This window comes from Tetrao urogallus (genome assembly GCF_951394365.1).
Source record: "Tetrao urogallus genome assembly, chromosome: 12".
NCBI lineage: Eukaryota > Metazoa > Chordata > Aves > Galliformes > Phasianidae > Tetrao > Tetrao urogallus.
The window spans coordinates 9,233,885-9,260,566 of NC_136825.1; the positions used below are offsets into that span (position 1 = coordinate 9,233,885).

The following is a 26,682-nucleotide window of genomic DNA, read 5'->3' on the forward strand; positions in this document are numbered from 1 at the left end:
AGCTTTACGGTGAAAATCTCAGTTTCCAGTGCTTGCCAACTGATCCCTTCTGAGTCTGACCAAGAGTAACGTTGCAAGTGCTGCATAATAGCTTCCCAGCATCCACGTGCAGGATTCCTTTCAGGTATTGCTTTTTGTGGTCCTCAGCAGATAAAAAAGCAGGAATTTTAGCCTTTGAACTCATACCATACTACAGTAGAGTGAAATCAATACAGTACATATGAACACTGGAATACCTCTGCTTAGCCTGTTTGTCTGGTGCCCAGCTCTGGCAAGCAGGCAGTCATCGCAGGGATTGTATCAATGAGGAATGCAGTAAGTGCACGCATGCTAAGCTAAAAGCCAGCCCTCCTAGCACAGATTCAAGCAAGAACAAATCAGGTGAAAACATGAACAACAAAAATACCAAAGTACAAAATCTCTTAAAATTTGCCTGCAAATTATTTTTAAGTACTAGAAAATAAAATGCATGCTAATCACAGCAGATGAGTTAGAAGAGTAGGTAACTTGGTGGATAGAGCATGGAGATATGAGTTTATAACTCTGGAGCTTATTTCTAACTCTGCAGCTTCTCCCAGCTGCAAAATCTTGTTAGGAGAGCCACCATCCTGGGTAACACTGTATCAATGCAGTTATACCGGGGATGAGAGTGGCAATACTTACCCGTTCTCACTCAGCAGAATATTCATTTGATGTCAGAATAGCACAATGGAGCAAGCTGTTGTGCTGCAAGGACTAAGCACATTAATCTGTTTGTTACATTCATGTAACAAAGAAACTTGGCGGAACTGATGTAGCTAACAGCAGTTTAGGGCACAACCCGTGTTAGCTATAGCCTAGCATGGTCCGCATCACCTTGTCACTGTGCTTGAGAGATGTAGCCTCCTCTGTGCTTTCAGAATTGAATCCTGTGTTTGCATGCCTACATATTTCTTCTATTTAAATATGCGGTTTGTTCTTAAAGACTGATTCTTAGCCCATGAATAGATTAATTCTATTTTCAATTTTACGGGTACGAATTTGGAGTATCTCCTTCAAAGCCAATGAAGTCTTCTTTTTTTGAAGGCCACCTGACCAGGAAAGGCACATGCACCTACCTGTAAGGGTAGGACTCTTCTGTGCTCACCTGCCTGTTGATTTTACACCTTCAGATGTCTTTGACAAGTTCCTGTCTTCACATCAATATGCATTTCTGGCATCACTCCACAGCAGTGAACAGTTACACCAGGGATTATGTGGGGCACTTTTCTAAAAGAACAGGACTTATTTTGTTTCCATTTATGCTTACAGTAAAACTCTCATTGTCTTCACTGGAAGACAGATTTGGCCCCGTGTACTAATATCCAAACTACCTCAATTTACTTCAGTGATAGAAGGCAATGAATTAATAAGGCCCAATGTATTTTTAAATCTTAGATTTCATAAATGATCACAAGCATGTAGGTCACAATATATACACAGAACGACACCTACAACAACCACCAGTGGGATCATTAAAATAATTAAATTAGGCCTAAAGACAAATTCATTTTGTAACACGTTCCTTACAAAACAGATACCCCTTGCTTCATAATCTAGGGACTCTTTTTTATAAACTTCCTAAGTAGTTCATGAAATATCCCCCTAAGGAGACCAGGTCTACTTGCCATTGCAGAGTCATTATAAAGCAAAAGTTTATAAATCACAAGACAAACACCAGTGATGTGTACTCAAAGACCAAATATGAAGAGGTAACATCTCTTTTGCTTTGCTGGTGCAGTGGTTTGCTGTGACCTCAGGACATGATTTCCAACACAAAGTTACCAAACCCACATCTTAACATAAGTCCTCTCCATGTGTTGTGTCTACTGGGTGCAGAGCATACAAAAAAAAAAAAAAAAAAAAAAAGAAAACCATCAATAGAGGGGATTCCCCTTTGTTTTAAGTGTGAAGTTGCTACAACTATGAAACTGGGCAAAGGTGCAGTACTTTGCACTGTGTTCACCAGCAGAAAAGCAGCCTCCATTAGCAGCACATAAAAGGAGGAGACAGGTTACTTCCATAGCATCTTATGGGAGCTGTTTCTCAAACCATGCTGCTAATGCTGATGCTTTTCATGTTTCATGTTAGTGCCCTGAAAACAACTGCTGAAAAATACTTAAATTGTGCTGCTGGCACTGAAGTACCCTGGCAGGTGAGAGGTGAGTGGTAAGCAAAAGAAGGAATTAGAAAAATGACAAAGGACTTAACCAACTAACCTCAGAAACTGCTATAAATACAGAGCGCTAAAGCAAGAAAATGCTGAATTACTGGTCTCCCTGTCTTCTGGGCTTTATGTGTGAGTTTTAACTGACTGATTTTTAAACAGACTGATTTTTAACCCACTGTAAACAGGAAGGAGGGAAATTCTAATGGGCTAAACTCAGCCCAGTTATTGTTGCAGGAGAACAGAGAAGAGCAGAAAACGAGACATGGTCATCTGAGTTTGCACCGAAGATATTGGAGAGACACAGCCCAGCAGGCCTGAGCTGCTCTCAAAGGCCACAAGTGACATCCCTCTGGCCACAGCCAGGATGGATTGCATGGAGAACACCTCCTCTCTCTTCCCTTTTGACTAGCCAAGCCAAACAAGGTAATATCTAGATCAGGAATGTGGAATTTTCTCAACTTCAGGCTTTTTGAGCAGCCTGTGCTGGGCTTAGCAACACAGCCATAATTTTATTTCTGTCAGGCGGATGAGTGTGGTTTGCTATCTTGTCCTCTCCAACAGTAGCACAATCCTCCCCTTTCTACATGCTATAATACCTATTTGTGCCTAGAACTCCACAGCTCAGGCTGTAATATATATACGTATACAGAGAAATAATAATTTTGGAAAAAGTGTTCATCAGAGACTAGCTGTGTAACATTCTCTCATACATTTCATCAAATATTCCAAGTAAACATACCAATAATTCATTCATTGACAGGTCCCAATCTCTGCACCCAATTACACTAAGATTTGTGTTCCCGAAGGATAAGCTCTGCTTCCCTCTCCAGAGCCTGCAGGCAGTCCCTGGGCAGCAGCTGTGCTGGGCAAGGCAGCATTTATGAAGTCCAGTAAGGAGTAAACACTTTTATCACAGCAGACAGCTCAGCTCTGTTGTGGCTCCCTACATGCCAGTTAGTCAGAGATCCTGGAGAGATGGACACAGACAGGTCTGAAGAATCAGTTTCCATACAAATTCCTTTGCTCCCATCTCTCACAGTCACTGGACTGAACAGTTACGTTAGAGGGCTTGTTCTCCTTTACCACCAAAGCCACCTCCACTGCAGAAATGCAGCAGCATCCTTAGTTAACACAGGCAGATCTGTTTTTGTGTATTATTTCCATGAGCTCTGCTCAGTTTCTCAAAGCAGACTTTGATTCTAGGATTTTTCCCTCTAATAGAATGTAGAGACAGGGTATCTAAGTCATTATCCCCAGCTGTAATTACTTCCCTGTAGCAGATTTTTATTCCATGGAGGCCACATCCAGTGCACCTCCTTTAGCCAGGCAATGCCCTGCTCCTTTCAGGCCTGGCGCTGTTGAGGCGGCTGCCACATCGGCTCCAACGAGTCCAGCCAGGAGAATGAAGGGTTTTCCACCTCTGCCTGCCATACTCTGACCTCCGTGCTACCCAGGAGTTTTGCTGGCTGGGTCCTGGAAGCAGCTCCCATCCTGCCCCTAACTTCTCACACTTCCCAGAGAGTTGCATGGACTCAGGTGGCTGCAGCCACACAGCACCTTTACAAAACAGCAATGTTTGCTGTGCAAGCAGGGAATGCCTGGTTCATTTTCCATTACTTGATTCAGCAATCTAGAAATAAGAGTTCTTTGCTGATTCCAGCTTCCACTCAGGTAAGCACAGCACCCACAGGTTTAGATGCAAGCTGGGGGGGAAAGAAGGGTGGGATACAGAAAGGTTTTTTTGAGGATTTTTTCTTCCCATTAACTGTTCTGCTGGTCAGAATTCCCTTGGAAACCAAAGACCTGCCCAGTCAGCAACCAAATGAGAAAAACTCTCAAGATTTTTCTGTTAATTACAGGTGCATTAAATGTAACAGAAAATGATTTTAATCTCAATGAAAATTCTTATGTTAATTCAGAAAAGGCTTTATGCATAACCGAAATTTCTGCTTTTCTATTCCTTTCCTTGCTGTCTTCTGCAGCAGAGCTGGGGGGCCCCTGCCAAGCTCAGCACTCCAGTGCCAGTGCACCACAACCACCGTGCTGGTGCCATACCTCGGCTCTGCAGCTCTGAGCATCAGTAGCACAGGAAAACAATCCTACCTCTTCAAGTGTTTTCCTTTAAAGCCCATGTATGCTTCAAGTTCACAATATCCATTAAAATTGATGAGCTTTGTGCTGCAGCTCACATGCAGGTGTGTTTTGTAGAGCTTTGCCTGAATGTGGGCTGTAGGCACTAATTCAGAAACTTTGCCTTTTGAGTAATAGACCGTGCCTTTTAGCCTGGTTATGCCTGAGCCTCGTGCCACCGCTCAGATGACTTCACTGGGAAGAGCAGTACCTTACTGCTCGTATAATGTGCCACGGCAGGCACACGTTGTGCTAAAAGAGCATCACTAAGCAGGTCTGCAGAGATACTGAAGAGGGACAACATGCCATACACACACACTGCGTGAGTGAGCTGTGGTCAGTGTGGTATGGAATTGGAATTGAGAGGTTTTGGAAACCCCTAGGTTAGTATTGATGCTAACAATTATACAGGGTCAAAAGAGAGCGAGTGGACCCAGGAGAGCTGGCAGTTTTCTGCTCCAAATTGCAACCCTGACCACAAATGCACTGTGTTTTAGAGGCCACAATCAGCCTCTGGTTATGAACAAATTTGGTCTTAACTTCCTGGCCAAAGCAGAGGATTTGTTTAAGAACTGATTTACACCCTTCTGCCAGTATGTGGTGAATGACAGGATCTGATAATTGGCATTGTTTTCTTGTAATAACATCAGGACTCCACAGATCTGATGAGGAGTTAACAAGTCAATGGTGGTAACACTGGACTGATCCTACGTGCTCTTACGTGTGCTAAATCTGGAGAATTATACACACTGAATACATCCGAATTAATTTCCCTGCTCTCTCCCAAGAAGAGCAGGAAGTTTTTAGTTGTAAAGGGTGAAGTGGAAAATCTGTTTTGACAATCTCAGTATTGGATGTGTTTGAGTTAATCTGTATCTGGCTATACGATGTCAGCAGTCATGGTCTGGCAGCTACAACAGGTGAGTCTTGAAACTTGGAGAAGAATGTTGGCCTGGAATTCAGTCCAGCCTGGTGTGACTGCAGAGAGGTGGGGAGAAGAAAAGATCTTGGGTGTTGCTGCTGAGTTCCAGCAACAGGGGAATCTAGATGACTTACTGTGCAGCTGGGCTCAGAAGAACATTCTTGCTAGGAGAGCTTGTCCAAATGTGGCTTTATAAAAGAATAGAGTTTGCTTTGACAAGAAAAAGTCCAAAACTTTAGGGGGCTCTTTTGTAAATTCCCTCCAAAAGATCGTGTGTTCAGAGGAAAATAAGACAGAGAAAACAGGAAAATTATACCATGCCTCTTAAAACCTACAGTCATATCACTGCTTTATGAAACTGTTAAGAAAAGCCTGTGCTGGTTTTCTCTGGAGGGCAGAGCCTCCAGATGGGTGGACGCCATCTCCAGAAGCCAAGGTGCCTCAAGGTCAGGGCATGCACTGTTAGCACCAGCACTGCCTTGGGCCACAGAGCCAACAAGTTTTGCTTTCCTAAAGAGGTAAGAAAACTTTAAAAAAGGTGGGTGTTCTCGGTTAACCAGACGGAGTAAAGGCTGAAGGCAGGCAGGTCCAGTCTGGCAGGTCCCAGCCACCTTCTGCCAAGCGGTGATGGGGAAGCTCCTCTGGGTCTGTGTGACCACACTGCTCCCACCAGGGAACCTCTGCCTCAATTACAAGGATGTCTGCTCACTTCTCGCACACGAGCAACACTCCTGGAAGTGAGACCTCTTATAACCTTGCTTCACAAAATAACATATTTATCTTTAACAGAGGGTTAGACAACAAATACTAATTAACCAAGAATGTAAAGTAAATATATGTACCCTTTATAGCTGAACAATTCACAGGGAGCTCACAGCAATTCTCTGAGATAAATGTTAAACAGGGCTGTAAAAAGAACAGGCCTGTTTTTCATTTTTTCTAATGAAAAAAATGTCATTCTGCTTTCTAACAACTTAAAAATCATATCAAAATTTTCAGTGAAATGGCAAAGTGTGTGCTTGCTGTGGTATAAGGGGATTTAGAACTTCTAGTTCTTTTCCACTTAAAGTCGATGAGATATCTGTCACTGAACTCAGTGGGAGTAAGACTGGATGATTTGGCAGCATCTTTGGGTATTCGACTTTGCACATTAAAAGCTCGGATTTCTGGTTGTTTTTTATTTTTGTTTTTTAAGAGCTACCACATTCCCTTGAATAAATACAATTTGCAGCTCACTTTATAGATGTGCTAAAGTCTTTACAGACTTCCCTTATAATCTGTCATATAAATCCATATTCAAGTGTCAACGTGTGAAGGGGTTGCTTTTAGAGGTCCTGTGGGTGAAAACATCAATGGAATTTCTAGAGGAAATGCTCTCAAAGTTGAATAATTGGTCTGTTCAGCTGGTTACTTTACAAATAAGATATTGACAGTAAGAGTATTCAACAGATTTTTTTTCTTTGCTTTACACACCTGTAGCTCACAACTATCAGAGTTGGCAGTTTTTGTGAGAAAACTTACTAAAAATAAGCTAGAGAAAGTAAGCCTTAGATGCAGTAAGTCAGTGCCAGCCTCCATGAATCCCCCAAAACTTGTTAACTTGAATGGCAATTTCAGGTATACAAGAATATCAGCTTCAACTAGTTATAAGTAGAGGGATTAATACTACTACTTCTGAGATCCTCTCTGTGACTATTATGCTGTGTTTACGTTGTTTCTGCTCACAGTATCTTTTGCTTGTTTCTTTTTTCCTTTGCCTTTCACCCTTTGAAAATCCAGTTTACTTATTTATAAGGTGTTTCATTTAAAAAGCCAACTGGGAAAACTTGTAAGAGTAAAGACTAAGGTGAGCATGTCTAGTTTAGAAACTGTCCTTGGCAGTGGCTGTTTAACCCTTCCCTTTTGCCACAACAGTTGTGTGCTGCTCCAGTGTTCTCTTCTTTGGAGAAGTTATGTAGCCCATAAAAATTCACTGGAAAGAGGGCATCTGCCACATTTAATGCCTAATCTGGCTCCCTTTGCTTATGCAAATCTAATCAATGGACAAATTCTCTTCTCCCAGCAGCTGCACTGTAGTATGAACACCATCAAAGACTTCATCAAAGTTTCTCCAAAACAGCTCTGGGATCACTGAAATGCAAAATTAGTTCTCCAACTTTACATTGCCAGCTATTTCCCTCACGTGAGTAAGACTCCCAGAATCAGGTCCTTTGTTTCCATGAATTAGGGCTAACCACATAACTTGGGATCAGACAAGTAAAGCAAGCGAGTGGGCTGAGCACAGTCAATCCTAACAAATTACAATAAGAAATGTATCACGCTGCCTGCTGTCAGGTGTAATTTATGTCATACCAGAGGGGTGACTGGAGAGCAGGTATAGGCAGGAACTGGTCATACCTATACTTGCTCCTGCTGGGCCTGATCTGGCAAGCTGCTGAGAGCTCTTCCCTCCCGCTGAAGTCAACACAAACTGAGTTCATTTAGGACCTAACAGGATTGGGCCTCCTTCAAATACTATTGAAAGATAAACATGATTCAGTGATTGTTTTCCGTTTCCCATTAGCAAGTGATGTCTCTGTGTACAATCATGTTTATACACATGTCCTTAAATGTGCATGTGCTGTATAAATTACAAGCTAAAAGTCTATTTGGGATTTTGGAACACAGAAAAAGAGATAGAGGTTGTAACATGAACAGGAAGGTTATTCCCACAGCTTTCACTTTTAGTGAGTGCAAATTATATTTTATGTGGCACAAGCTAAGATTTAACAATGCATTTCAGCATATGCTTACATCTTTCCCTGAAACAGAAGCTAGAAATTTGTTTAATTTCTTGGATTTGAAGCTTATAAATTCATGCTCAAACCAAGAGTTTAATATGCTGTCCAAAATAATCCAGGAAACTCTGCATGTGGATGATATATGCCTCTATATGTGGCCATGCACATCATCATCTGAGCATAATTTAATAGTGCTCTGGCATTCTTTCCAGATGTCTCACCCAGAAAAGCTATCTCCTTCTTCTTGCATCTGTAAGAGATGCCTCTCTCATCCAGAGCACTGCAGTGGAAATCTGTGCCTTGTGGAAGAATCACACACAGGCAGCGAAGCACCATCAGGAGCTCCCATCATCCCCACTGAAATAACTGCAAGTTTTATTTTGATTTAACTGGGAATGAGAGTAGGACAGGCTCAATGGGGCAACCAACCAAGTCTACAGTGCACTGCTGCAAAAAGCCAAATTATGAAGAAGAAAAAAAAAAAAAACCACAACAGCTAAGATTTGATTTGAAACTTAAAGTGAACCCTCCATCCATAACACATGTAGCAATGCAATCTACATAGGTGGTGGTAAGGGGTTATGTTTTGCTATAAAAATATACACGGCTACTATGTAATCCTTCTGATTTTCAGATCTAGCTCTTCAAGCTCTTACTCCTGTAAGAACTGAAGTTTGAGCAGCTGAAAAAGCATTCAAGCCTTATGAGATAATACTGCAATGCAAACAACATACAGTACACAGCAAAACATCTGGCAGCACAAGAGCTCTGGTCAGTCACAGTTTTGTATTTTTAACTTAATAGAACTACAGAACCTTATGGAATATGCTTCTGGTATCTTCGCAAACAGGAAAAAGATTTTAAATAACTGTTCTCTTTATATAAAATATGTGAATTTATGTACATTTTTTTATTAAGCAAGTCTGATATGAGGCACATTTTAGAAATAGTGTCAGCAGTGATATTTTAAAACGCAGAAACAGATGTGCTATTCCATCACAACTACTGAATCTTCTCTGTATTTTTCTACTATGAAGCATTTGTCTGCTCCTCTGTTATAAATCTCTCCCCACCAAACAGACTTCTCTGTGATTAAAGTACCACACAAACATTAAACAGCAACTGTTCTGAAAAAAAAAAAAAAATATATATATATATATATATATATATATATATATATATATATATATATATATATGGTTTCAGCCTAACCATAAGATAGAGGTATTTTAATAATTGTTTCTTTCCCATAGACAATGTAGCAAGTATCTCTCCTTGGCATGAGAACACAAGTCCAGCTTTATGACATCAGAAGCATATCAAGGTATCTCCATAAATGACATTTATTGCTTGAGAACCTGCCAATTCTGTGCCAAAAAGCTAGTTCTTTAAAAGGAAAAATCCCCAAGTAAATCTAGAGCTTTACAGTGGTTGTCAATAAAGAAAAAAAAAGTCCTTCTCTTTACAGAAATACTGGCCATGTGGGTAGCAAAATCTCTGGTAACTCACTGGCCTGAGCTCTGAATTACTTTTGAGTCCATAGTCTCCTTTAAGCAGTTTGACAGGCACCTCGATGCTACACATCTACACCTTCTGGTGGTTACACACGAGGCATTTATCCTTCTGAAGCATAACAGTCAGAATGACAAAAGGATGAATCATTTTAGTGACCAATAACTGTAAATCAAAATCAGGTACTACTAAAATGAAAATATTTTAACCCTGAAAACAGCGATCTCTTTCACAGTACCATTACAGGTCTGATGCTACCCAGGCTGACCCATACATCGTGGTGCCCAGTACCCCAGAGGACTGGGACCTGGGCAAGTAACAAAGAGACAGTGTTACACGTACAATGTTTTCATGCCACCTCAGTTCATAGTTTGATGTATCTGGAGTTCCCTCTGCGATAATACGGCCAGAACTAAATTCTTTTTGCCAGGCTTGTCATCAACATCTTCAGTGCTGATCAGCTACCCTAAAGTATAAAAACTGGATCCAAATTGTGGCTGCAAGTGCACAGAGCTGCTATACTGGCCACTGCCCACAGGACATAGCTGCTGCCACAGAGGCACTGAGCTATGCCTGACTTTAGGATTTCTGCTGGCCAACAAAAGCATCTGTCTGTCCTAGTATAACTGAACTGTTTTGTTCTCTCAAAAGGGGAAAAAAGAAGTATTTTTTTTCCCTAAATCTGAAAGGAATAGGTTGCTAGGTACAGTTGGAAATAATCCAGGACACCAACAGGTGCTTCACACGTAGCAGTACAGTGCTGAAGACACTGAGAGGGAAAATGAATAGGCTCTCTAAATAATACATAAATTGTACAGGCATTTTTTCTATACAACACCAGTGAAGTTAACGTATAAATTGGAAACTGAATTATTCATAAGTGAATACATAATAAATGGTATTTCACACCAAAATATGCCACACAGGTGCACGAGTATTTCCATGCAATGAACGGAATGAGGCAGAGAGACTGAAAATACAGAAGTCTTACCTGGAATCTGGGTACTTGGTCAGGGTAGCCAGGCTGCTGGTGTACATGTGTCCTCCTACATCTATGTGCACAGGAGCGTTCGACTTGGTGAGCTGAGCTGGGAGAGGAATTCCTTGAGCAGCCAGAGGAGAAACTGGGGACCGTGTTAGAGACAGACGGGACATGCTTCTTCCCTCCTGGAAACGGAGGACAAAAAGAACAGTTTCTCTTAAATGTAGCAGTATGTTACCTTTATTTTCAGTGTGATCACAGATCTAATCAGATCATTTTTGCATCTGCCTGATCACATATTCAGCTAACAAATTATTGCCACCACTGTAATTAAGTGTATTTGCATCATTTTCTTTAAAGTACCAGAGGGGAAGGGAAAGATGCTTATTAGCCATAAGAAATCAAGAAAAAAAAATTTCAAGGTGTCAGCCTCAAGGGGCATAAAACAAACTGCAAAATTCTAATTAAAGGTCGCGGGCTTATGTGTTAGATGTGAAATATCCCCTGACAAACGAATAACCAATTTGTGAATTGGGATTCAGGGGGTTTTGCAAGTTTGTCTCAGTAACAAGACACCTCTAAATTAGTGACTTCCTCAATACTTAAGGCATTTAGTTCATACATGTAGTAAATTTCATATCAAACTAAGATCAATTTTGTGTCTTATTTTCAATAATTGCAAAATGAATGGATACTTTTTAGTTAAGCCTTAATATTAGATACAAAGAACTAATAAGCTTTCAAACTGAATGCAATGCCTGGAAGCAGTGAAAACAGAAAGATATATATATATATAAATTGACCTGTGTTTTCATGACAAGAAGCGTTAGAAACCACTACGCAATCTGGCAAGCGAAATTACAAATTCAACATCTACCTAATGGCTACTGCACTTAAAACGTTTGAAAATTAGCAGAACTACTGAATTGGGTCAAGAATCTTCAGCTGATAGACAAAGCAAAAAACACTTAAATGTCTTAAAAATGGAAAGAATTAGCAAAGCAGGAGAAAATTCCTCAGTTCTCTTCAGTACAAAAAGCACGGCTTATTCTGCATGAAACGTGTGTCTCAGAGCTAATTCTGGTTGAATCAGTACAGATAACATACAAGGCAAACAAAAAAAATCTGCTGTAAGTTTTAGAAAATGTCCATTCATTCTCCCCCTTATGGGTAAAACAACATATGCAAAACATTATAACTGAAGATATTTCTGAATATAATCTAATTTTCTTGGTATTTTGTTTTGCAAGCATGCTACCAAACACCCAGACTCTCCCTTCCATCTAAGAAGCACTTTAATACAGCATTACAAAGTAAATTCCCATTTCTCCCACGTTACTTTGATAATGTTTCCTAGAAATCTAAAGCTGGTCTCGTCTTTCTCTTAGCAGCAAATATTTTGCACGAGAAGCCTGGCTGTGACACTCAATGAACATGCAGTTAGAAATATTCTCTGTAAAAATCCAAATCTAAGCTATTAGAAAGGAGCTGAAAAATCTTAATACATCCGGACAGCTTCATAAAGTCATCATAACGTCTCCATTAACTGCATTTATCAGGTTTAGCTCCAAAGGATTTCCTGCATCTAAAGCACAGCAATACATCACCCCATTGTGAATCCACATCCTTTCCTCTTCGGAGGCAGAAGGGACCTCTGCACTGAGCACGAAGCAAATGCCAGCTCTGTCCTAGGACTTCTGTGTCAGTCGATGTGAAATTGGGCATTAACATTTTTACTACAGCACCACCTTCAAGGAAAGTGATTGAATCCTTTCATGACTCAAGATGCTGCTTTCTTGTTTCCCACAAGAGCTTGTTGTGGGCAAGCTTTAGTAAATAGGTCGTATAGCATAAATAAAAGAACTAACTTTCAAAAGCAACTTAGTATGTAAGTACCTGCAGGATTTTGGCGCTCTGTTTACCAGTCTGTGGGTGCCTCATCTGTCTGCCAACACAGAGATTTTTCTTTCTTACCAAAGAGCACTGCAAACTCATGTTCAGTCTGTGCTCCCTCACTTAAATGAAAGGGTCAGGAGACACAGGCTGAATGTCAACCCTGTCTTTGTTCAGACCCTAACTATTATCACTAATGATAAAGGTATAGACCTCGTGCAGCACAGAGCTGCCTTAGAAACACATCTCATGCAGTTTCACAAAACAAGCGCCTAATTAGGGCTCATCTGCACCCCTTGTTACAATTTCCAAATGAAATCAAAGGGCTTCTGTAAACGAGTCTTGCATTTAACCATTTGTCTTGAAACACAGACTTCAATTTTAAAATATGCACAGATAGCTAAAGATCAAGTGATCCGAATCTATTTGTGCATATTTAAGCACGGCTGCTATCTTAGGATTTTGTTTAATGTTAGTATACCAGTAAATTCCTTGATCTGTAAAAAGCCTGAGATTCTCAGTGAGGCCATCCATAATCACACAGTAGATATTTAATTTATACTATTCACTGGAGGGACCTTTTGAACAATCCTCTGCTTTTGGCATCTCTCAGCTAGAGCATGTGTTGAAAAAACACTTAATTATAGAAAATCACTGGAAAGCTAAAATAGTTCTCAAAGTTTTATGGCTTCTCATACTTACTGAGGATGCTACCGGCTTTTTGGGGGAGGAGGGAGAATTAGAACACAGGCTTTTCCCTTGCTTGGAGAGGATTCGTATTAAAAATGAAGCCAACGTGTTTATGAGAGCTGTGGACTTCAGTCATTTCCTATGTGCAGATTATCAGGGGGCGTAATTGTTGAGCGTAAGGATACAGAAAGCACTTCTAGTGCTCCAAGAAATAAGCACTCTCATTTCTTAAGGTACTGTAACACTATTTCTAATGACTCCTTCCTCTCCTTAATGTAAGACGCAGATAAAATTCATCACACTGAATAATGCACTTATTTTATGCACAAAGCAAAATCCTAAATGTATTTATCCAGTGAGTCTTTATGCACGTATTTTCTAATACTGATGTGAAAATTAAAACCTTAAGGGTGAATACTGCAGGAACACTAACTAAATTCATTTATTAAACCATGTAAAATAATCCTTGCTCTTTAGTTGCCTGCAACAGGATACAGCATCCCAACTAGTGGCACAGGCAATAACCCTGCTCTAATAAGTAACACGGGAACCTGCTGAAGGCAAAATCAATAGAGCCCGATTCCCAAATTATCTGAATATTTAGTTTTTCAAACATTGCACACCAAGATCTTTCAGAGCCAGCTTATCTTTTTCTGCCTTTCTAAGCTAACTGCATAAGTACTGCTTGTAAAAACTATTTGCCCATGCAAAGTGAAATAATCACAATGCCATGCTCATTTACACACAAAATGATTTTGTGTCCCATTGTGCTCACAGTTGTTCAGCTCTCTAGGGGTGATTAAACTAGCTATGCTGCTACAGCTTGAGATGATTTCACTGAATCGTTTCTCCATGAAGTTGCTTCTTTGCTAAGCTGTTATTTTAACCATAAAAGGTAAACAGAAGGCAGTTGTAAGAGCTCCATTCAGCTCCGTGCCCAGGGCTATAACCCTAGGGCAGAGAATGCTGAAAGACTGCAGAATTTTCCAGGGTGTTGCCTTTCTTGCTCTAAAGCCTTCAGGAATACTGTTCATTTAATACACACTCTAGATGATACATTTCAGATCCTACTAAAAGAAAGACTTCAAAAGTCTAAGAACTTTTGGGCGGATGAAGCTTTCCCACCTCTGCACATAGCCCGGGGCCATGGTAACCAATACTGCTGCTGATGTTGGGAAAATACAGTAGAAATAAACTGCAGAGAGCAGAGCAGACAGATAGGGACAGGGAAGGTGAAAGGTTGCAGGAGAAGCAAGCGGCAGCCTGGAAGGGATAACGAGCAAAAAGGGGGGAGAGCGGAAAAGGAGGCAGCTCTGAAGGAGGGACAAAGTTAAATCGAGGAGCAGGCACTTAAAAAGACTACAGATGGGAAGCAAGACTAATTGCGGATGTAAAAGCGCTTTGTTTCTAAAGTTTATTGTTGCCAGGATAAAAATTAATTGAAACTAATGCTGTTATTCACTCGTGCAGTTTAATTCCTTCATGCACATTCGAGACGTGAAATGAGCACCGCAGGTTCCAGGAGCCGCCAGTCCCCGCTCGCTCCGCCCGGGCGCCTGCGGGGCCCCGCGGGTCGCGCCCCGTGCCCCGCCCGCAGCAGGACCGACGCCCGCCGACGGGCGCTGCGGCCGCTCCGCTCCGCCCGGCTCAGGGGAGGCCAGCGCCCGCTCGCGGCCCGGCCCCACCGCCGGAGCGGCCCCGCCGCAGCGCTCCGGGCCGAGCAGCTGCGGGAGCGGCCCCAGCCCCGCGGCCCCGCGGAGCCGGGGGCAGAGCCCCGGGCCGGGCATTACCTTTGTCTCCATAAACACGCACGGCGACCGCTCGGGTCTGCCTCCAGAGCCACTCGGAGACAATTGGTTACGCTGAGAAGCGAGCCTAGAGACAAAGAAGGGATGGGGTTACTCGAAACCTCGCACTGGATGGCTCCAAAATTTAAAGTCCGTCAACATTTGCACACACCTCCGCGCTTCCTCACGCACCGCTGTCCCGAGTGACAGAGTGGATCGTGCCCAAAACTTTTGCAGGGGGAGTGGGGGCTCCCTGCGGAGCTCTCCTCACACACACAAAAAAAAGCAAAAAAAAAAAAAAAAAAAAAAAAAAAAAAAAAAAGCAGAGGCTTTCTCCCTCCCTCCCCACCCCCGCCCGCTGTGGCAGCCGCCGCTCTATCAGTGCGGCTTCACGTCACCCCACGCCTCTCCCCGCTGCTGGTCAGGGGAACCACCGCGGAGCGCCGCAGCCGCCCTCCCAACTTCTGCCTTTTGCTCTGAAACGCGCGGCGTGCCCAAAGGTAACGATCAGCCAAAAAAAAAAAAGCACAACATGGCGTCCTTTACTTATTCCCTCATAACAAGAAAGGAGATGTCTTAGATGAACGCGAGGGCAAAAGAACCCCGTAACCCCGATCGCATCCAATTTCGGTGCAGCCAATGGAGGTGAGCGTTAGCCAGGCTAATGTATGAATTTTGCAGAAGTGTGCCACATCGCATGCAGGAGCAGAAATGCAAACTATAGCCTAGAGTGGTTTGAAGTCTGCCCCAGCCCGAGCCTTCCACTCTCACTGGCGCCAGAGTTTCATTCACGGCCCGCCCGTGCTTTCCATACGCGGCGCTCCCATTGTCGCCCGCCTTCCCTTTGTGCCGAGCCGCCCCGCCGCCACCCCCGCGCCCCGGCCGCGCACCCCGCGCCGCCCGCCCGACCCCCGCGGCTCCGCGTGTACCCTGCGAGAGCGCGGAGCGGGCTGCGCTGCCTCCGCCGCGCCGGGGCCGGGGCCGGGCCGTCTTCAGAACCGGGGCCGGGGCGGCAGCGCGGGCGCCCCGGGCCGCGGGGCTCCGCCGGCGCTGCCCATGCTGGAGCGGAGCAAAACAAAACATACACACACGCACGCACACACACGCACAGGCACACACACGGCGCTAGCAAAGCGGGAGCTGTAGCTTTAAAAAAAAACACTCCTCCGCCGCTTCTCCTCCGGAGCCGGGAGCCGAGTTAGTTTGAAGAAGAGGCACTTTCCAAAAAAAAAAAAAAAAAAAAAAAAAAAAAAAAAAAAAAAAAAAGACAGAAAAAAAAAGGAGCGAGAGAAGGCGCGAGCGTGCCGCGCGGTGCAGCGCAATGCAATGCACGGCTCAGCACGGCACGGCACGGCACGCTCTGGCCCGGCCCGGGCAGCCGCGGGTGCAGCCGCTGCCGCGTTCCTTACCTTGAGCACAGGATGAGCCGCGAGCCCCCCTCGGCTTTGGGCTCTGCTGGGTTTGTGTGTGGATGGGCTCAGTTTTTTTGCCTTTATTACTATCTTTGCTCCTCAGATCCTGCTGTGATTATTATTATTTTTAAGGCTTCTCTCTCCTCGCTCGCTCGCTCTCCCCCTCTCTGTTTTTGCCGCTTCTTTCTATTTATGTTGTGTGTGCGCGGATGTGTGTGTGTGTGAGGGGGAAAAAAGCCTTTAAATGAAACTGCCGAGGCTGTTATGAGAAGAAAGGCAATAATCCCGTCTCTAAATAACAGAGGGAAGGGAGAAGAGGAGGAAAAAAAGCGAATTCTTGCTCAAGGCTTTGCAAACGCCTGCAGGGCAGAGGATTAGGCTACAATTAGCTCAGCCCTTTGCTCTCGCCCTAGCTAATTTTGCGATGAAAATTGGATATTTTCCCCTGCTTTTAGTGAAGGTCCCCAGATTTATTTCACACCCCCACCCCCCGTAAAACAAAACACGATCCCTGGAAATGGATGGGGCCGGGAGGCGCCGCACCGCAGCCCGCGGAGCCCTACGCCGCCCGCGGAGCTGCGCGGCCCGGCCCGGCCCCGCCGGCGGTAACGGGTCGGTGCCGGGGAGGCTCGGGCCGCTGTCACGTCCTTCCGCGGGCTTACTGAAAAGAAGAAGGAGGAAAAGGGGGAAGGGGGGGAAAAAGCTGATTTTAATCATTGTCATTTGGTCTGATGTAATATTTCCCCAGGCGTTTTCAACTAGGCATAAATTTTCAGCTCCCAAATAAGTAACGCAGGGCACGTTTCTCACATCTCCCGACTCCTCCGTTACAATTAGGGTAGCACCCACTCCGCACTTGTTGATAAACTACATCAAGTTCAAAAATAAATAATAAAAAAAATCGCCGCGGCCCCCCCGGGCGCATCCCCAGCGCCGGCGGGGTGCAGACGGGGGGTCTCGGCGGCGGGGGGGCCGCAATTATTTCCAGCCCGCCCGCCCGCCTCCCCCTCCCTTTCACCCTTGCTAATGTCTCGCATTGTAAACGCCAAATTTCCTGTAGGCCATTAAAACCAAATGACGTCTATCGACATGCATTGTGCTATTGCGGAGCGCCCTGGCAGCCCGCCCCCGGCCAAAAGCGCCATTTCAATTAGAGCGTGCGGCGCGATGGCGCGGGGCTCCGCGGGCGGCTCCGCGGGCGCGCAGCACGCCCCGAAGGGAAGGGGGCGGGAACCCCCCTCCGCACCAAAAAAAAAAAAAAAAAGAAAAAAAGAAAAAAAGAAAAAGCGAAAAGAAACGATAATAAAAATTAAAACAACGCGAAGCCCGCCCCTCAACTTTCCGCCCAAGACGCGCCTCCGCCTGGGGCTCCGCGTTTCCCCGAGTCCCCGCGGGATTGCGCTCCCCGCGGAGAGCGGCCCCTGCGGGAGAAGTTCGGGGGGAGCGCCGCCCCGCAGCGTCCGGCCCTCGGCCGCCGGCCGCCGCAGAGGAGGGGCTCCGGCAGCTGCGCGCCCGCGGAGCGGCGCCGCGCGTCCGGGTGGCCGCGGCCGGGCGGGCTGCAGCGCCTACTAGCCGCCGAGCGCGGCCGCGCAGGGAGTTACGCAACGCGCCGCGGCCGCCCGAAAGGTCAGCCCGGCGGCGGGCCGCGCTCCTCTCCTCTCCGCGCCCGCCCGCTCTTCCCTCCGCGCCGCGGGGCTCGGGGCGGCCCCGCCGGTGCCCGCCCGCCTCGACCTGCAGGGAACGGAGAAAAACAGGCAGGACCCCTGCAATTCGTTTTTTTTTTAAAGTTATCTTCCGTGGCAGGAATAAACAGAAACTTTTCTCCTAAGGGTAGCTTTTTTTTTTTTCTCTCTCTCTCTCTCTTTTTTTTTTTTTTTTTTTTTTTTTTCCTTCTCGAGTACAAACTACAGGAGAAGAGGGAAATTTTCTCATTAAAGTTACATCCCTGCAGTTAGTTCAATTACTTGATATATGCAGAAGATGTTGTAAATTTAAAGATTTAAATAGCTTACAAAGATGCCGCAGGCTCCATCAGTTAATTTCCTTAATTTATGGATTTTTAGCTGAGCTTCTGAAATGAAAAGGAGAATGAGAACTAGGTCAGCGGAGAGATTTGCATCCAGAATAGACTTAAATTTGTTTTCCTTGACCATCCCACCGGCCCAGGTGCGGTCTTCGCTGAGTCCCACCTCTGAGCTCTGCGCGGCCCCGAGGCCAGCTCTGTCCCGACGTGCGGCCACTGTGCGGCCCCGCGCGGCCGTCCCACCTGTCGTCGGGCCGGGCGGCATCCCCAGCAATCCCATCTCTCACCGCTCAACAAGTGGAGCACGAGGAGGACGAGATCTGCCGAGGCTCCCTGACCTGTCTCCCACCCCCAGCTACCTCGTGTTTCTGTAGGGATGTACAAACTGCCAGGGATCACCTGACAATGTAATTTTTACTTCCTCTGTGATCTACTGACTGCTAAACGAAAAACAAACGCAAGAACCTTGAACGGCAAGTAGAGCATTGTAGAAATAGGATGCTTCTGCACTGAGGTGCAGTAATGAAGAAAGAGAAGACCTAAAAATACTGCACTGAACAAAAAGTAGAAATTGTTTTCTGACTCATTCCAACACGACTGCCACAGGTACCACTTCACTGGCATGCGTGGCTAATAAAGATCTGCTTTGTTTGTTTGTTTGCAGACCAAAGACTGAACGCATTTGGGATGAGAGAGGCGTGCGCATGGTAGGATGCTTGTGAGGGACTGTTTGTGCAGGAGCTAGACAGAACAATGTGCTCAAGAGCTTTGAGTTTTCTCACCTGGATTAGTGCTGAGGATAGATAATAAAGGTGTGCATTATAGCTCTATACGCACTCGCTCATTTCTTTCTTCTCACTCATGTGTGCGAATGCCTTTCTGTTGTTGTGTTTCAATATGTATGAATATATACATACAAATTAATACTTGAAAGTTTGATACACTCTAAACAGTTTTAGGAAGCAACACCACAGTATGATTAGTCTTGGTGTTTGTGATTTAACATTTCTTTTCCCACTAGATGAAGTTTCTAAGATTTGCAAGGTACATGTCAAGGACGGGTATATAAATGGATTTTTATTTATTCACAACTCCAAGACTAATTGCTTCTCTTTGCCTGAAGGCCAAGAGATTGGTTTTAATATGACACTTCAAAAGTATTCATAGAACTACAGAGATACTAAGTGTCATTGTTTAAGAGAGAAATCTCACTACGCTACTTGTGACCCTGAAAATAAATTCTTCCACTTTAGTTTGAATCCTAATGTTGTTTTTCAGAGTTTCACTTGGAGCTCAACTATTAAGAAGTGTACAAAGGAAAATATTAAATAGTATGTAGTGAAGAAAAAAGAAGACATACTACTGGAAGTGAACATAACTTATTCTCTCAAAAACTCTATTATACTCCTTACAAAGCAATACAAAATTTGTAACTGAAGAGTCTTGGGCTAGGTTGTAGGATATTACAACTAAAAGAGCTAAGCTGTAACATAGGTGTTTTAAAACCTCTTGGCTAAATGCCTCCCATGAGTCTATTAAGATGTTAAATACTTCAAATAAAACACTTTGGATTTTATTATTATTTTTTTTTAATCAGCTCTTCTTTGTATTCTATGCAGATGCTTAACAATTGATTTGGACAGAACCATTCTCTAATGTGTTAGTCAGTCTAATTTTTCCATAGCTCATTTCAACTTTTTCAATGAAGAGATCAGAAATTACCCAACACTCTGAAAACAGTATGAAATAGAAATCTGTAGAGAATCCCATCTTATTTTCCTTCATCATTTGGTGTTTTTCAAAAATAACACTGCATATTTGTCAGAATAGAAAATGAAAGATCATGAAAAGATGCAAATTTTGAGCAACAGAAATTTCCTGTCAATAAGATATTCCAAATATATTTGGAAATGATCAGATTTGAATGGGCTGTGTGAAAGAAGGTATAATGAACTGAAAAAAACCATCAACCTCTTCTACACTGCGATACATGAATTTGTATATGGATCTCAAAGTGCCTGTATGAAGATATTCTAGAGACCTCATCCTGTATTAGTGCATATTAGTGCATATCCTTTCCTTTATGTGTCTTCACTCGAAGCTTGAGTCTGACTTTAGCACTTCTCATGTTACATACGTGAACCTGAGGCCAATTCTGGCTTCCTGGCAGCAAAAGCAACATTCGCACTAGCTGCAAAAAGTACACAAAGAAATGTCCAGTCTGCCTGGTCCTCTTCTTTGAAACACTTTATGCTCCAGTGGGCACTTTAAATAACGGAGAAAATAGAACATTTAAAGAAATGTTTAAAGCAGGCAAGTGAGAATTAGAGTTTTGTTCCGTTAAAAGAAAGGAATCCATATCTATATGTAGGTTAATACTCTCCTCAATCACGGTTAAGACACAGATGTAGTCCAGAAGTTCTGAGTAAGAAATTAGTCCTTCAGAAGTAATTTTTGGACAGTTGTTGGTCAGCAAAGCCTACATGGTTTTGTTGCCTTCAGTGAGGTTTACTGGACACGACTACCATTAGCCTTGTCTCCTGGTGGGAGAAGACTGACCACAGATAACAGGGAGAAACACATCTGAGTGGTCATGCCATAGGTCCTGTGACTAGCACCACCACCTCCCTCACTTACACTGAGATAGAAGCAGAGGTGTGGAAGGCTAATGCTGATTACAAATGTGTTGAGCTAGTGAGAAAGTTTGCTCTTGTGAGAATCCTGAAAATATTAAGAACCTTAAAATATCAGCGCTTGCTTCAGTCTGCTGACACATAACGGACTAAAAAAAAAAAAAGGAAGAATTAAGGACATCTCCCAGTTGAAGCCAGTGGCAGTGCCAGTTCTGTAACAAGAACTTGACCCAGGGTTTGCTAATTAAGACAAAAAATTTTTTGTCATTTGTAGGCAGATAAGGGATTTCCTGGGAGCAGTAAGCATGACCATGAAGAGAATAAAATCTGATCTTTAGGAACTCACCAAGTCTTGTCACTCTCTTCCTTGAAATGCTCTTTTTTTTTTTTTTTTCAAGAGACGTATTGCTGCTGAGTGAATTTACAAACTGTTACTTGATTGCCTACATAGAGATGGACTCTTTTTGAGACTATCCATTATCCAGCACCTAACTCATGACAGCAGTGTAATATAACCTACGCTGGACTGCAAAGATAAAATAGCTTATCAGGAAATACAGAATCGAATAAGTTTGCCCACCTCTCCATGCTTCCAAATGTTACAAGCCAAGATCAGGTCCTAAAATTAAATATACTCAGGATGTCCTATGTTAGCTTTCAGCATGACGTCAGCTTGTTGTGTTCTCTCATTTATCATCTTAAACAGTTACAATATTGAATATTTTAAACATTTTAAAGTAACTTTTGTGCCACGTGTTTTTAGCTCCTTATTAAATAAAGCGTATCTATATTATAGATGTCATGGTAAGGAAAAAAACATTTTTCATGGTTGGGTGTAATCCATTCTTTGGTTTTTAGAGATGCACAGTACTCTACAGTATGTCACAAATCTACACAGTGTCCCTGAAAGCTTGATTTTTGCATATGGATTGCTGACTTAGCTGAACGATGTGTAAGATCCTCTGCAGCCAGGCAGCTCCCAACTGAATACACTTCTAAGGCAGGTTGTATGCATAGTTTTTTTCTAGCAAAGGTCTGGAATAAGTTATACTGCAAAAATGCCACTTAACTGAATACAGAGAATAAAGAAAAGAGCCATAATGCCCCTCTTGGATGAAATCATGTTCTGTTTTTAGGGTTTGAGATAAGCACAGGCACATCTAGAACCAAAGAAGAGTTGCTTCTTATTTATGTAGCAGTATTTCAACACTCTTCCTCTTTGTCAAATAGACTGAGAAGTCTGAATATTGTGTAATTGGAACAGAACCTGAGAGAGAAGTCGCTCAACAAAATACGATGACATGGACATGAGAGCAGAAGAAATAGAAAAACAAGCAAATTCTTAGGTATGGATTCCAGAAGGGGATAGAATAGTCACAAATGTGCACAAGAACTTCTTTGCGGTGAGGGTGATGGAGCACTGGGACAGGCTGCCCAGAGAGGTTGTGGAGTCTCCTCTGGAGATATTCAAGACCCGCCTGGACACCTACCTGTGTGAGCTGGTGTAGGGAACCTGCTTTGGCAGGATGGTTGGACTCGATGATCTCTGGAGGTCCCTTCCAACCCCTACAATTCTGTGATTCTGTGATTCTATGCAAGTTGGATGTCAGTGGCAAGGAAGAAAATATTCTTAAGGACCATGGTTTCAGACCCACAGTAAGTAGGATAGTACAAGCTGTTGTAACCCTCAGATAACAGGATGAGTAGACAGATAAATTCTTTTGGGAGCCAACGGAATGAGTTCTAAACCATGAAACCATGTATTAAACAGCACGTGAAGAGTTGAGTGAAGCACACTTTCGTGTTGCAAAATATCTAATAGAAAAAGCACAACTGGGAGGGGAAAACTAAAAAATTAATTCAGGGTCATGAAATTCATCTGTTAGACTAAATGAATAGTGAATTGGAGATTGTGAAGCTAAAACTAACTTGCAAGTTAGCACACATCTCAAAACAAAACTAATTCCTGGTAATAATCAGTATGAAAAGGCAGAATTAGCAGTGTTCTGGTCCAGCGCTCCTATTGCTGCAACACAGAAAGACTTGAAACTGGCAGTGGTTTTGCATGATTGTCTTTTCAGATCTGTTTACATTGTGGTGCTGCCACATGACACCTCCAGTTTTCAGCCCGGTGTCCCATTCCCCACAGTGGTCATCCTGCCCACCTATGATGCATGCAGACTCAGCTGGAGCATTTTCACCACATGCCACAGTGGAAACACACTCCTACCAAGAGGATGATGCATCACAGTGCTGCTTCTCCTTGCCCACTTGAATGCTGCTGCGGACAAGTTTAACCACAGCTTTGACGCCTTTGTTTTGGTACAAAGAAGATGAGAGCTCTGAACCTGGCCAGCTGAGCAGAGTCTAACCAAATCCTGTTATGCCAGAGACCCTTGGAAAGGAGACAGTATGTCAGACATATGGTCGCAACATGCTGTGCTGCAGCCATCCTCAGCTAGCGTATGGTCTCCCGAGTACCATTGCCAGCTGGGCTCTAATTTACACTGGGCCTGAGAATCAGGGACCTTAACAGTCTCCCTGATGGTCTCTTCTCCTTTGCTTCACTGATTTCAGTTAAGCAGATATTCAAAGCCTTTCATTCCTCCTGCCTGGCATCCTTTGAGACAGATACAATGGCATACGCTGCTTTACTTATACTACGTTTGAAAAAAAAACCCAGACAAATATTCTGCAAGAGGAAGATTTCAGAATATTGACTCTAAATTTTTTAATATCAATGGTATCACTTTGGATGTTGTGTAGGTATGTGAAGTTAATAATACAGATGTCTCCAAAAGTCTGATATAAAAACAATATTCCCAAGCAGAAGAAATCATACTTACCTTCCAACCTGTATGTGCTATGGCACCATTTTTCATGGATCTACGCTCTTATCTCTTTGAATATTGTATTACTCCACATTTTTCGCCATGAATTTCTTCTCAGACAGAGAAGAGAATGCCTTTCTTCTAGTTGGAGTAAACTTAAATAAGAGGCATGTTTCTCATCATGAAATATGTATTTGAAGGAAATTGTGCACAGAATAACCAAACTCTTAAGTTAAATAAACGTAACATTTAGTTTAAATGTTCTATTGTAATGCCACAGTTTTTGACATTGTAGCCTAAGTTTTCAGATGGAAAATTACTAAAGGAAGTCAGTTCTGGATTTTAAAACCAGCTTTTATTTTGCAATTAGCGTTTGAGGGACTTTCTGAAGGAATCTGTGAACAGATTAGTTTAATGCAGTTGGAAATGAAAATGATGTGGTGCTATCAGAGCCAGCACACTATCCTTCTTAAAATAATTTGTGGCAACAACTACACAGTTATGTTTTTGTCCATCCTTGAATATTAGACTCATTCTGCTTTATGCAAAGGACCAATGTATGTTTAATGTTTGTGAAGTGTTACCCACTTGAGTATTCTGTTGTCAAGGCATTCTTTAGGAACAGAAGTGCAAGCACGTTTTCGACATATATTGTTTTATAGAAAGAGTATATATATATTCCCTGCTGAATGGAGGTGTTTGAGGAGTCTTGTATTAAAAAGCGCCTCATAGCGATTTCTAGTTTCTGAATATATGGCATTGTCCACAAAGCAGGAGACCAGCCTTGCTTTTCCTCACAAGATTCCCTTGACCTGACCAAGTAAGCTGCTGGCAAACAACTACGTTGGGGAGCCACCAGAAACTGGTGGTTCTGTAGAAGGACAAATTAATTGAACTGATGAAAATGGTCAACAGGACCATCCACCTGCTCGATGTCTCCCACCTATGAGCCACAACCCTCCAGCCCTTCCTTTTGTTGCTTTTCTGCTCAATTCCTATTTCTCTTTTCCCGGAATGACACTGAGAATTTGGAGCAGCAAAGCATTTCCCAGGTTTCTGTGTGTGCCTAGCACACTGGCAACCCACTTCTTACCTGGACTCTGGTGCTCACCACGTGACTGCTGACAAGAGCCATGTCATCAGCTCTGCTGGGGAGGTTAAACGATGAGGGATACGAGCAGGGATTACACTTGGGTCTGTGAAAGGATCCCATACTGCTTCTGCATCTGCTGCCTTTAGGAGTTTTGCTGTTCAGTCACAGGCCTGAAATTCAAATGCAGCCTTTTTCCCCTGTGGGCCACATATTTACTTGCTTTTCAAAAGCATCTTACATTCATATTCCCAGTATGGCAGGGTGTTTCCACTGTGAAAAGGGCAGTTCTTCCAAGAGATTAAAGGTTCTTCCACACATCTGAGGAGCGATGAAGCCAGGTGATGGCTTTTGCATGCTGAGGGCGGCAGGGATGGGGGTCTTTTTCCCCCTCACTCTGCCTTTGTACAGCTGTTAAGAAATCTGCTTGGTTTTGGGGAAGGAAAAGGACAGGCGGCTGCTCTCACGTGGCACGTTGGCAACAGCATTCCTCCCTCATCCCCACTTCAGCTTGTCAGATGTATTTTGCCCCTTGTTTCTTCAGTGAAAGCTGTTGCTGGCACGGTCCTTCTCCTCTGCGCTGCCACATCAGGATAGCAAGTCCCCATTTCTCTTGTTGTGCCACATGAAACTAAAAACAGTGGCCCCACTGGAGTTGCTGCTACATTAAAGATGTAAGTGAAATAAAAAAATCACTTTCAGAGCTTTTTATTTTTTATTTAATTTTTAATTAATCTTAATTAATTTGAATTTTGAAGCGATCTGAAAAATAGCTTTAAATGAGTATATATATATATATATATTTCGATTTTCATTTCCACGCACTGAGAGCATGAATAATGCAGGACAAATGCTGTGGCTCCATCTGCAGTGCAGGAGCCAGAGTTTGCGTGGGGCAGGAGATGGAGGCCAAAGGGTCGGGGCCTCTCGTCTCGCCAGAGCTGTGCAAGAGAGCCGGACAGCCCCGGGCTCCTTCTCCTCGTGGAGACTGCTGAGCCGGCAGCCGCGGGCCGGGACGAAGCGATGGGGGCTCTGAGGAAGACGCCCCGGGCCTCAATCCCGCGCGCCGCCTCAGCCCGCCGCTCCTTCCTCAGCCCGCTCCGGCCTTCCCGCCAACAGCCGTTGCCACGGAAACCGGCGGCTGCTCCCAGCGGGGTGCGAGGGCCGCGTGGGGAGCAGCGCCCGCGGGCCAGAGGGCCCAGGGCACGGCGAACCGAGCGGCTCCCTGTGGGGCCGAGGCTGCCGCGGGTGGCAGCCTGGCGCCGTCGAACAGGTGTGGCTGCCGGCTGACAGAGCGGTGAGCGCAGGCAGGCGTGCGGGGTTTGGGCGTGCTGCTGACTTTGAGGCTAAGGCAGTTGGTGTGCGCAGGTGCGGGGCGATGGCTGCGGCCCGGCGCCGGGGCGCGAGGCGTCCGGGAGCCGCCTGGGGAGCGCGGTCCTCGGAGAGGTAGGAAGTGCTGCGGTTCTAATTAATGCCCGTGTGGAGTCTGATCGTGCTGCAGTGTTCTCACGGGTATTGTAGCAACCAGGGCATATTTTAGGGTTCGGTTAATTAAAAACTATTTATAAATCTGCCGAGGTCCTGAGTTGCACTTTGCTAAGCTCGGTGTCGTGGCTCCCTTTGCCGCAAAAACTCCCACGTTGGATTTATACAGCTACAGCAGCATTTTGGCCAACCTGTGGAGATCGTTGCTTGCTTCGTTCTCCATGGAATGTAGGATGCTGGCCCTGCCAGCTGGGCAGTGGGAGGGTGTAAATACCTCCGCAAGAGTCTGAAGTATCTTGTCGTTTAGCTGTATGTGTGTTACAT

At 44.0% G+C, this 26,682-nt stretch overlaps 1 protein-coding gene across 2 annotated transcripts in view; it reads right to left on the reverse strand.

Moving 5' to 3' along the window:
• KCTD15 (potassium channel tetramerization domain containing 15) overlaps positions 1-24,918 on the reverse strand; it is a gene marked incomplete at both ends in the record, with an annotated part of 50,003 nt that extends 25,085 nt beyond the window's left edge. The window contains 2 exons of one of the 2 annotated variants that reach the window (XM_079541404.1): positions 10,524-10,699; positions 24,877-24,918. In XM_079541404.1, the coding sequence (XP_079397530.1) occupies positions 10,524-10,699; positions 24,877-24,918 (218 nt within the window). Of the gene's footprint in view, positions 1-10,523; positions 10,700-12,121; positions 12,140-24,876 lie in introns of those variants that run through there. The other variant, XM_079541405.1, reaches the window with a different exon arrangement.
• Between the last annotated feature and the right edge of the window lie 1,764 nt (positions 24,919-26,682).